Here is a 12,917-nt window from a genome sequence, read left to right on the forward strand (position 1 = left end):
CAAAAATTTTATGAGCGTGGAATTATGCTACTACCAGAAAGATGGCAAAAGGTGTTGGACCAGAACGGTCAATATATAATTTAATAAAGTATTTGTTTATTATACGAAAACTGTCTTTCATTTCCACAACAAAAAACGAAATGACTTTCCGAACAACCCTATAAATCAAAAGTCGATTTTTATGTTAAATGTTTTGTAACTTTTGGTGGCGCCTATAAAGAAGGAAACCCGATCCTGCGGCTGAGACGTTTTATCAGATTTTGGTATAGGTATAGATAAACTTGCAATGCCATTTGTATTGTACGTTTCGGTTTAAGATGAAATCGGGAAGACAGAGGATTTTAAGACATCGACACGAATAGAAAATTGGTTTGTCATTCGTAAAAGAGAAACGTTTTCGTTTTATTCCTGTTTCGGGAATAAATATATCGCGTTGACCGATGATCGCGACAGTAGGATGGATGCTGCTGTTCCTGGACGATCAGCGACAGAAATCGCGCCTTTTTTTTTCCTTTTTTCCCCGCGATAGGAAGCAAATGTTTGAGAACCGCTCCGGTGACACCCGCCATGTCCGACGATAAATTTTCAATCGAAGTGAACGGCTCAGTTTCTCTCCTGACCATCATCGACAACTGCTGTAGTTGGTCTTTTTAGTGAAATTGGATATTTTTCTTCCCGTTCCCGTATCCGTTCACTTGATGCGACGTGAACGATTGAACGAAATAATACCCGTGTGATTTTTCGCAAACCTATCTCTCTGTTTATTGACCGAATTATCATAAAAGCACTTTGGGAAATGATGACGGTTTCGGAAAGAACATTATTGGTCGTCAATCTCTTACGCGCACTGTAACTCCCAAGTAGTGATGAACAAAGCCAGACCTAGTCCACCATCACAAGACCAATTTTGCTCATTGTTACTCTCAAGAAGCATTTTTTCTCAAGGGGCAAAACAGTGGGTACTGTATGAAAATAAATAAATACAAGTAAAACAAAAATACTGATATGCAAGGGAAGAAAAAGTAGGGAAAGAGCGAATATAAAGACAGGAGACGAAAAATTAGAAGAAGTGGCCGATTTTAGATACCTAGGAAGTCAGATAAGTGAGGATGGAAGGAGTAGTAGGTATATAAAGCAGAGGATAGCGCAGGGTCGTGTCGCCTTTAATAAAAAGAAGTCACTTCTATACTCGCGAGCCGTTAATTTAGAAATTCGAAAAAGGTTGTTAAAGGTGTACGTTTGGAGCACGGCGTTGTACGGCTGCGAAACATGGACAGTGGGCGCGGCGGAAAAGAAAAGGTTAGAAGCGTTGGAAATGTGGTGTTACAGGCAAATGATGAGGATACCATGGATAGAGAAAGTTAGAAATGAAGAGGTATTAGAAAGAATAGGAGAACAGAGGACTCTATGGAAATCAATAAGAAAGAGACGAGATAGGTTGGTAGGACACCTTCTCAGACCAAGTCAGGGAAATATTACAGGCAGAAACGGGAGTTAGGAGGGGTAGACATAGACCTAGATTAGATTACTGTTCGCAAATAGTTAAGGATGTAGGTTGTTCTAGTTTTAGGGAAATACGAAGATTATCTCAGGTTAGAAGAGAATGGAGGTACGTGTCCAACCAGTCTTAGGACTGACGACCTTATAATGAAACAAACCCTTACACAAGCGTATTAACGTCAATCACGTCGTAGTTTCTGTTTTATTTGTATACTAGTGACCCGCCCCAGCTTCGCACGGGTGCAATGCTGATACTAAATATATTTTTGTTTTGTTTAGATTATTATCGAGAAGGAGAAATCTTCAAAAGATACCCCCTGAACATACTAAATATACTACAGAATGTCTTTATATACAACATTCACAGTTTTTTTGTCATTAGACAATACAAACCGGCCTCCCGGCCGGTACCGCCGCAACCGCTATGTCCCTGCATTTTAAATCTGTAATATCTTCGAAAATATTCATTTAAATTACATGCTGTAAAGGGCCATATTGATCTATATTAAATGCACAATGTATTTAAGGTACTTAATTGGATAAGAATTAATGCTGTATTGCCTACAATCGCTTCGTAAATAAGTCATTATTTCTCATAAAAAGTAAAGGATAAAAATGGTTATTGTGGGTTATCCCTAAGAGATAGACATATACCATCGCGGACTTTTTTGTAGACCCTTTTAAGATGTACAATATTGTAGTACATTATTTTGATCTATCTCGTAGGGTTCAGCCAGCGTTTGCAATGTAAGCGCAAAAAATGTGTTTATTTACGACATCACATTAGAAACCTCTAAAATTATCAGTGTTTCCCTACTATATTATGCATGTATTATACATATAAAGCTTCCTCTTGAATCACTCTATTTTTTAAAAAAAACGCATCAAAATCCGTTGCGTAGTTTTAATGATTTAAGCATGCATAGGGACAGACAGCGGGAAAGGGACTTTGTTTTATACTATGTAGTGATTGTTACAGAATCCTCTTTCATACTTCATCCTAGAACACTCTGTACAGTCAGATAATTTTTCATGTAAAATCGACTACTATTTACAAGCGAACGCCGAACGAGGACAACTTTTTTCCTTTTTTTTTTTACTCTTTGCTAGAGACACAGTGTAATTGATTTCTTTTATGCAATGTCGTTTGCAATACCTAATTCCGCCTTGTTCTACGGTAAACTGTTAACAAATTGAAATTGGTTAAGGTGTGTGTGTGTGTGTGTGCGCCCTTTTCCAATCAAGCACAATGAATTTTTCAACAGGTTCGGTTTTACGACGACACCAAACGCGCCAGTCGAAGCCCAGACCTGACATGCTCGATATTCTAGCAACTAGCTGATTCAGACCTTCTTTTTACCCCCTGTGCTTCTATCTGTCATTGCATATTTAATAGCCCTGTCAGTACATACATGCAATGTACATTTAAAAAATTTACTTTGCTCTCACAATACACCGTAAACAGAATTTTAATACCTGTGTAATTTGTTCTCTTTCCCTATTGTTCTAAAACGTAGTAATTCATTAAATGCTTTTTTGGTAATAACTCTAATAAATTTTAATCGAATTGATTGAAAAATAAAACGATGGCGTGAAATGTGGGATCCTAAAATTTCGTATGTAATTATTTTCCATGTTCCATTAGTTAGCTATATCTATTACCTACGACGGAACACACTACTGGCCCGAATGTTGTTTGAAATGTGAATTAATCTTAATTAAAAAGCCTTTCCCTCCACATTTACATAATTGCTAAACCCTCACATGCACATGTCTCACGTGAAAGCCACCACATGTATACAACACGCGTGTGTTGACGCGAAAAACTACCAAAAACCACGCTTGACAATAATTAAAACAAAAGAAATAAGAAAAAATGACATCAGAATTTTTGTTTTAAATCAGACTGATTGAAGAATAAAAGAAGATCGCAGCATTGTTGTAGCGTATGGATGTTATTATTGATAAACAAGTGCCAACAAAGGAGTAAAAGGACGTGTTATCTTGTATCATTTTTCAACATTAATCCAAACACAGCACAAGTTATAATACCTATGTACGAAGCAAAACTTTTATGAACGAAGATGAATCTTATCATCAATCTCTATAGAGTCAAGTTAATTCGGTCAACAACAGCCGACTGGTAAAGTAGAGGGTGGCTTGCCTGTATGAAAAGGTGGCAGAAAAATAAGTTCAAAAAGGAGATAGATAAACGGTGACTGTTTACTACAAGGCGCTGTTGAAATTTATTAACGTAAATGAATTGCTTCAGTAAGTAATATCGAATCAATCAAAAACGATAGGTCGTGGAAAAGAGATGATAACAGGCATGCATGCAAAAATCAATTCTAATTCAGCAGGAAATTTTCAATTTATATAACACTCAATTTTCATCAACGTTTTCCGATAAAAATTGCCGATAACATAGCAATATGTCAAAGGTCAATAAGGGGAAAGTTTGCTATAGGGGAAGACAGCCTAATATCGAATAAACGCCTAATTTTCGATACTGCATTATCATAAAATCCGTTAAACGTAACATGTAAAGATCCTAGCTAAATCATATAACTGGAGTGTTGTAGGTGATATGTAACAAAGACTAAAAAAGGAAAATAGAAAGTTAGCATAGGAAAAAGGAAACTGACAACAATATTTTAAACATGTTTGAAACAAAAGAAAGACTACTAAATCTGAGATATTTTTGTTTTAATATTGCTGGACTTTCACCATAGAAGGCATGCCTTATCTTTTGTTTCCAAAGTTAGGAACCCAAGGTCAAAAACAAAAATTAGTATTTACGTAATTTTTTGTTTTAAAAAACACACCGTCAACTTTAGAAGCCGTTTACTTAAATTGGAAGAAGTGGACGATTTTAATTTGCCAATTTTTTATGTTCTTGAGCAGTAAGGGATGATGAAGGACTATCCTTATCGCACAAAAGTCTGACACTTCATAAAATTGTAATGATATCATATAAGTAGATGCTATTAGATATCCTTTTATTTAATTTTAATGCACCCGGCTCATATTTTAATGTTAAAAATAAAATAAATGTAGATTTTGCTATAAGTACATAAAAAAAATTGTTATGGCTAACTTTACTCGGGTTAGCACGTAGGAATTCGCATATTAAAGCGTTATGCATTAAAAGCAATGTGTGTGTGTGTGAGGTTTTATTAGGAAACGTAAAATTTTATTTTACTCGCCGCTTTTATTTTCTCGTTGACGGGGGATGTTTTCCAGAATTGAGGATATCGAAAAATTTTCTAGCTTTCGAGTTATTCAATTTGCGGGTGCAACGGTGTAGAACCGATTTGGAAGTGGTAATATCGAGATATAAAGACGCTCAGGGGTCCTTATAGCGACTCGACTTTGACGTGAAAATCGCTCTGTATACGTGAGTTATAGAATTACAACTTTCGCACTAAAGTCAACCTTTTAAAGGATTTTATTAAGAAAAATTTTACGGTTCGCCAGAGCGGCTATTTCCAACGGATATGAAAGCATTTTTCCATTCTAATAGGGACTATCTAGAAATATAACTTGAAATAACAATTGAGAGTCGATAAGGACATGATTTTCAAGTGTAATTTTTTACTGTAATTGAAATTTGAAAGTGTATTGTATAAATATTGAACGGTTAGCATAAATGTTTATAAGAGTTTCGCTCCTAAATACGTAAAATACCTAATTTTTTTTATCCTTCGGGAACAATATTTTTTTTCTGCACCCCTAACAATGTGTGTACAAAATTTCATGATAGGTTTTACTCGCGTCTTCACTAAATATGTGTTAAAGATCATCAACGATCAAATAAAACTATTTTTTTCTGTCCCTCGGGAACTATATTTCCTTTCTGGATAAAAAGTACCCTATATCCTTTTCTAATCTCCTAACAATGCGTGAACAAAATTTTATGATGATCGGATGGGAGGTTAAAGCGTGAAATGGTAACAAACCAACAAACTCAAATTCGAATTTCTAATATTATTTAGAATAATGATTTTTGAGAAATCCTTTTTTGTCTAAACTCAATAATTCCAGAAATAGTTTTCACGGGCTTCATATAACCTTAAAAGGAAACGCTACAAAGGATTTAAGGATTAATATTAAAACCAGAAGCAGACTTATGAATATCGACAAAGCTCTAAACAAAAACTCAGGCAGAATAGAACTCGTTGACCAATATTGAATGTCTATTAAGAAAACTAAAAGCCTGTGAAAAGGTTTTGCTAACAGCATCCACAAATGTGCATTAAAACGTATCTATATCTATAGTGGGATGACAATGAACCTTCTTCCATTGTTTTAGTTGTGGTTTTATGGCGGACGTGCGATGTTACTTGTTCTGGTGCTTGAAGTTTCGCAGACAATTTAGCAACAAATGCCGCTAGAGTGTTTCGATGTTAAATAATTAAATTAGCGAGTTTTGTTAACTTTACCACGCGTTTTAACGATAAATTCGCCTCTCCGAAAGTTAAAATACATGGCATTAGTTAGTCTGCAGTTTAGTCCTTCGCTCCATTGACTTAAATTACTTCGTACCTTTTACTACAAGAGAGACAGAGAACAACGAACATTTTGCTACCGAATCTCAAATCCTTTTTGTTTTCCCTAAATTCAGTTAGTTTATTTATCGAAAATGTAGTCCACCATCATCATTTGTTGTTTTACGTTTTTACTTAATTAATTGCAATGTTAAAATCGTTGTCGTTTTATGTTATGTGTAGCTTTAACATTTGGGAAAACAACATTTTCCGAACGTAATAACGCGAAGCAAAATAGAAATGTGATCTTCCACTAATGTGGTTTTTCTTGAGAAAACGCGCCTGCTACTGTTTCTCATTTAATGGCACAACCATAAAATTCTTTTCGTTGCTTAGCGCGTTTTTAAGGAAACGATAAAATAAGAATTCCGGGCTTTATTACCGCACTTACTGGGAAAATTTGAATAAGTACGAGCATTCACAAAATGAGTTACCTATCTCGGATAATCCGGCTCCATTGTAATACCTAAATGACATGCTAGGCATCTAATACACCTCCGAGAGAATAATATTCTCAGATTTTCCAATCGAATTTCCTAAAGATACAGATTATTCATGAAGAAGTGGGAGAATCCCAAGATGAGTGATTTCTTCCATATACATCTACTTAGGTGCATATTTTATAAGTACATATCTCTATACCACAGCTTTAATCACTCCATTTAACTTCAACTTTATTGATTGATGTAGAGGAAAGTGAAATATATGCCACAAAATCAAGTAAACAAATACATTAAAGACAAAAGACTATAGCGTGTAGATATTATATTCTTTTGTTTCGATTATTAATGAAAACAATCAAGAATCGTTCAAGACAATTGACGTGCGGATTTCATTTGTTGATGCATAAACGACTAGGGGCGTAGACTAAAGAGGGACGATAAATTTTCGTGGCGAAAACCTATTAGACGTCTAATTGAAACAAAAGCGCGAAATTTCGTCTATTGTTGTCGTGCAATAATTGCATTGTTATGTATTGTGTGCATTCTGGCCTGGCCGAGGCAATTAAGAACGTTGGCGCAGCCTCTCGAGAGCGACTATCAAAGATTTGCTCGCGCGCTTATCTGCAACTTTTCTCTAAATGTTCCGATAAATTTCCGGGGTGCGCTACAAAAGCTAAATATTCCGCCGCAATTTAAGTACTAGAAACGGATTTGAGTCTTGACATGTTGCACCACTTACTTCGGTAATTGCCTACGGATAGCACGTTGCTCAAATTAAATTTGAAACGACACACGAGAATGCCGCTCGAGGTGCTCACTGATGGTTAACGAAAATTAGAAAAGATCCTCGAAAACGTTTTCGGAATTTCACTTCGCGTTTCACGTTCCTACATCTCTGTACGGGCCAATTAGCCAATAACATCCATTACCCTGCTTAAAACGAAATATAGGTACAACGTTAGTTAAGAAAAACAGGATGACTTTTGAAACATCTTTTTCAAACGGTTCGTTTTTCTTAACTACATTCAGTTTCATCAAAAAGCATTTATTATGTTAACAATAGATAATTGTTATTAACGATTTAGTATTTGGGAAGTGACAATAATATAGAAAAAGTCAAATTAGTACTTGGCAGCATTATTTTTGCTAAAATACATAGAAAGACAAACAAAAAAAAGCGCTCGTGAAATCACTAGAAGATGGAAGGTATTTGCCAAAATTCGAGAGGTTATAATTATGTAAAAAAGTACGTAGAATCTCATGGTACCAATGGTTTTCGAGTGCGGTGTCAAATTAGTACTTTGTGGCATTACTTTTTGCTAAAATATATAGAATAACAAACATAAAAAAGCGCTCGTGAAATCACTAGAAGATGGAAGGTATTTGCCAAAATTCGAGAGGTTATAATTATGTAAAAAAGTACGTAGAATCTCATGGTACCAATGGTTTTCGAGTGCGGTGTCAAATTAGTACTTTGCGGCATTATTTTTGCTAAAATATATAGAATAACAAACATAAAAAAGCGCTCGTGAAATCATTGGGAGATGGAAGGTATTTGCCAAAATTCGAGAGGTTATAATGATGTAAAAAAATACGTAGAATCTCATGATACCAATGGTTTTCGAGTGCGGTGTCAAATTAGTACTTTGTGGCATTACTTTTTGCTAAAATATATAGAATAACAAACATAAAAAAGCGCTCGTGAAATCACTAGAAGATGGAAGGTATTTGCCAACTTTTGAGAGGTTATAATTATGTAAAAAGGTACGTAGAATCTCATGGTACCAATGGCTTTCGAGTGCGATATCATATAGGTACTTTTCGGCGTTATTTTTGCTGAAGTAAAATAATTTACAAAACGCTGGTGATATTTATGAGCACACGGAATGTATTTACTAAACTCTGAGATCTAGCGCTTTGTACAAATGTGAATTTATTTTATGCAGTGTTTGATATGTCCCATTGATTTTCCTGTTAATATGATTAATTCCTCCACGTTTACCATCAATCATGTTTGCTGATTTATAATTCATTTGACTTGAAAAGCCATTTAAACCAAATATTGTATATAATGTAGCAACGAATTAAAGCCAATAGTTTTTATAATCGTGCGAAAATTAATTCAATATATTTCTAATTCATTGTTTTCGTGCAAATTTACATGTAAATATGCTATTCTGCTACTCGTAATAATACCTGATTATTAATTAGTAAATTCTAACCAATACTAACAATAACTGAATACTGTATAGAATTGGATTCCAATTTCTGCTTATCATTATCAAATACGAGCAGTTATTCCCATATTTTCGTAACTAAAATTGTTAAAAGTTATTTAAAAAAGGCGCTCAAATAAAATCGCGATGGCCGCCGTTGTTGCTATAGTAACTGACGGCGGCCATCATTGAATTTCTATCTTAGCCAATCACGTTAGAGCAACGAATTTGACAACTTCACCTAATCATAACCCTATTTTACAAATATTGTCCTGTTTTTATTTTTCTGGATTTCTGTGTGCTTAAAACGGCTTTACTAATTTCGGTAACTTATTTTATATTAGACACATAGAGCTCTTTAAATTATTAATCGAACACGATAAGAAGTTTGACGGTAACGAGTTAAATGTTTTTGCTGCTTAGTAGGAAGTGAAGTTTCATAAGTTAAATTATCATTAAATGGGAGTGGATGTACAATAAGAATGAAGTGCACAATCTCAGAAATATCGTGGCATAATAGGGATCCTATTTTAAGTGTAGATATTCAGCAAAATTCCAGTGATACGTTTATTAGTTTAGCAACCGCCGGTGCTGATTATCACATTTTTGTAAGTTTTTCAATGAATTTTTATAGAATAAACGCTTAAACTGTAATATTAATTAATTGCTTATTTAGGTTACAATGATACTTATAGAATTTCTGCTTATCATTAACAAATATGAGCAGTTATTCTCATATTTTCGTAACTGAAATTGTTAAAAGTTATTTAAAAAAGGCGCTCAAATAAAACCGCGATGGCCGCCGTTGTTGCTATGGTAACTGAGGGCGGCCATCATTGAATTTCCATTTTCAGCCAATCACGTTAGAGCAACGAATTTGACACTTAACCTAAATCATAACCCTATTTATTTGGTTTTAAATGATTTTACAAATATTGTTGGCCTGTTTTTATTTTTCTGGATTTCTGTGTGCTTAAAAAGGCTTTAATAATTTCGGTAACTTATTTTATATTCGATGCACAGAGCTCTTTAAATTATTCATCGAACTGTGTACATCGAACACGATAAGAAGTTTGGCGGTAACGAGTTAAATGTTTTTGCTGCTTAGTAGTAATTGAAGTTTAATAAGTTAAATTATCATTAAATAGGAGTGGATGTACAATAAGAATGAAGTGCACAATCCCAGAAATATCGTGGCATAATAGGGACCCTATTTTAAGTGTAGATGTTCAGCAAAATTCCAATGAAACGTTTATTAGGTTAGCAACAGCCGGTGCTGATTATCACATTTTAGTAAGTTTTCTTACGAATTTTTACAAAATAAACGTTTAAACGGCATATGGTAATTAATTGCATGTTTAGGTTACATTAATTAATAAGTTGTCATTCAAAATTTAACAAATCAGAGGTATTGTAAAGGTGTTTCTTTGTCTCTTACAGATCTGGCAAGTTTTAATAGATGAATGTAGCAAAACTAATCTGGAAGCAATCAGTGACCTAACAAGACATCAAAGGCCTGTTAACATTGTTCGGTGGTCTCCATCAGGGCAATATTTGGCATCAGGTGATGATGATGCAAACATAATTATTTGGCAACTAAAGACAGATAGCATTCCTTCATTGGATGGTGAAACCAATGACAAAGAAACTTGGAATGTCTTCAAGGTATTTTGTTCTTCGTTTTTATTATTAATATGACTTATGTTAGTTTATGTTCAAAGATATTCCGAGGGCACAAAGAAGACGTTTACGATTTGTGTTGGTCTCCAGACAACTTAAGATTAGTGTCAGGATCTATAGATAATACCGCTATCATTTGGAATTTGGGAAAAGGCAAGAACGAGCACATTTTTGCAGAGTCCAAAGGGTTTGTGCAGGTATTTTAATATTTAGTGAAAACAAATTAATTCAGAAAGTTAATTATTTTTTTTATTTACTAAAGGGAGTTTCCTGGGACCCAAAAAACCAATACATTGCTCTGTTAAGCAGTGACAGGGTCTGCAGGGTAGCAGACCGCATTACAAAACAAATCAAGTTTAAGTCATTTAGGGGACATCTGCCAGTCCCAGAATCTCACAGTTTATATGAAAAGGATGTCAAGTATTTTCACGATGATACATTCAAATCATTCTTCAGAAGACTGAGTTTCTCACCAGATGGTAACTTGTTGGTAGCACCATCTGGATGTATTGAATCAGAAGACTGCCGAAGATACTTAAATGCCACATACATCTACACAATGGACTCCTTATCAAAGTAAGAAATTAAAATATACTTTTGTATCCTCCTTTGGTCATGTATTGGCATCCTAGAGCGTTTGTGGTACTTTCCTAAGTCTATTTTTTTTTGACAAAACAAAATATACATTTTAGACCTGTGGCTGTTCTCCCCTTGACAAAACAAAGTTCGATTGCGGTACGTTTTTGTCCAGTATTTTTCGAGCTTCGATCTGAGGGCCCTAAACCATTCATAGATCTTCCTTATCGTATGATTTTTGCTGTTGCAACAGATAATGATGTTATTTTGTATGACACCCAACAAATGACACCCTTTGCAATCCTCCAAAAAATACACTACACCCGATTAACCGACTTAACTTGGTCTGCTAATGGAACCTTACTTATTGCATCGTCGACTGATGGTTTCTGTACCATCGTCACGTTTGATGAGGGAGAATTGGGGCTGCCGTATACCCTGGAAGAGAGTGAACCTGAGGAAAGTCCTCTTGATGTACCTGAGAATGAGAAAAAAGAAAAAGATATCGAGAGGCCTACAGCTGTTAATGTTCTTCAGGTAAAAAGGAAAAAGGTTGAAGATGCTAAACCCAAAAAAATGAATCTGTTAGAAAATTGGGCTATCAAAAATAACTATTCTGAAAAATCTAAAGAAAAAAGTTCTGAAGAAATTGTAGAGGAAAAAAATAGAGTTAACATTATTCAACCCAAAAGGACTAAGCCTGAGTCTGAAGAAGCATCAGAAGCCTCTAAAGAAAGAAATAGAGAAGAAAATAGTAAAACGCTGAATGATACCGAATGCAAAATTGTAAAAGGAAAACATGAAGGAATTAACGTTCTTCAACCAAGAAGAAAGAAAAGTGAAGAAAAAGCACTATCTAAAGTGCCTGTAGTTGAAGAAACACCAGAAGTATTTAAGGAAAGAAATGCTAAAACGTTAAATGATAATAAATGTGTAACTTTAGAAAGAAAATTTGAAAGAATTAACATCCTTCAACCCAAAAGGAAAAAAAGTGAGCAAAAGGAATCTCCTGAAGTGCTTGTAACTGAAGAAACATCAGAAGCACTAAAGAAAAGAAATGCTGAAGAAAACTGTATAACGTCGAAGGAAGAGAAATTTAAGACAATTAACATTCTACAACCCAAAAGGAAAAAGACTGAAGAAGCAACGTCGTCTGCATTAATTGTAACTGACGAATCAGAAAAATTAAAAGAAACAGATACTGAAAAAGCAGATAAGACGTTAAATGAAAATAAAAGTAAAACTGTAGGAGAAAAATCTAAAACTATTAGCACTCCTCAACCTAAAAGAAAAAAGTCTGAAGAAACGGCGACGTCTGAATTAATTGTAATTAAGGAAGCATCAGAAGGTGTTGCAGAAGAAGACAAAACAAAAAGTAAAATTGAAGGAAAACTTAAAAAAATAAACATTCTTCAACCCAAAAGAAAACATACTTCATCTGAAGAAACACCAAAAGAGCTTAAAGAAAGGAATACTGAAGGAGCAGGTAAATCAATAAATGACAATAAATGCACAATAAAAACGGAAAAATCGAAAAAAATAAACATTCTTCAACCCAGAAGAAAGACTGATAAATCTAAAAAGAATGAAGTTGAAAAGAAAAGTAAGGAAGAAAACACAGAAAATAGCAAACCAAGAAAATCCAATATTTTGGAACAGTGGACGTTAAAGAAGCCTAAGTAAAATTAACATAAAAAGAACACTTCATCTTAAGGAGTGTCTGTAACGATGTAATTGAAAATTTCTCCAACAACTTGAAGACAAAAAAAACAACCCTGTTAGAGTAGTAGCCAATGAAAAGAATCGAGAATTAAAGGAAATTATGGGGTAAAGTACAAATTGTTTAAGGAACAAAAAGCATTTAATAAGTTTTTTAAAACGGGAAGTAATTAAATCAATCTCAAAAAGGGCTTTGCAAAAGGTTGTAAATATTATCTGTTTTAAAAAACTTATTA

At 34.3% G+C, this 12,917-nt stretch overlaps 1 protein-coding gene across 3 annotated transcripts; it reads left to right on the forward strand.

Annotated features, from left to right (window-relative positions):
• Positions 1-8,966: 8,966 nt before the first annotated feature.
• On the forward strand, positions 8,967-12,910 carry LOC108732360 (chromatin assembly factor 1 subunit B). 3 transcript variants are annotated; one of them, XM_018463124.2, is made up of 6 exons: positions 9,244-9,314; positions 9,855-9,999; positions 10,147-10,371; positions 10,428-10,583; positions 10,649-10,962; positions 11,079-12,910. In XM_018463124.2, exons 2-6 carry the CDS (start codon positions 9,874-9,876, stop codon positions 12,643-12,645), a joined length of 2,388 nt encoding a protein of 795 aa, XP_018318626.1. In that variant the 5' UTR covers positions 9,244-9,314; positions 9,855-9,873; the 3' UTR covers positions 12,646-12,910. The 3 variants fall into 3 exon arrangements, with proteins under 3 accessions (XP_018318627.1, XP_018318626.1, XP_018318625.1); XM_018463123.2 differs by lacking the exon at positions 9,244-9,314 and adding an exon at positions 9,606-9,792; XM_018463125.2 differs by lacking the exon at positions 9,855-9,999 and having other exon boundaries at positions 8,967-9,314.
• Positions 12,911-12,917: the final 7 nt, after the last annotated feature.

The sequence above is a fragment of the Agrilus planipennis genome, unplaced genomic scaffold (genome assembly GCF_000699045.2).
Source record: "Agrilus planipennis isolate EAB-ADULT unplaced genomic scaffold, Apla_2.0 scaffold30, whole genome shotgun sequence".
NCBI lineage: Eukaryota > Metazoa > Arthropoda > Insecta > Coleoptera > Buprestidae > Agrilus > Agrilus planipennis.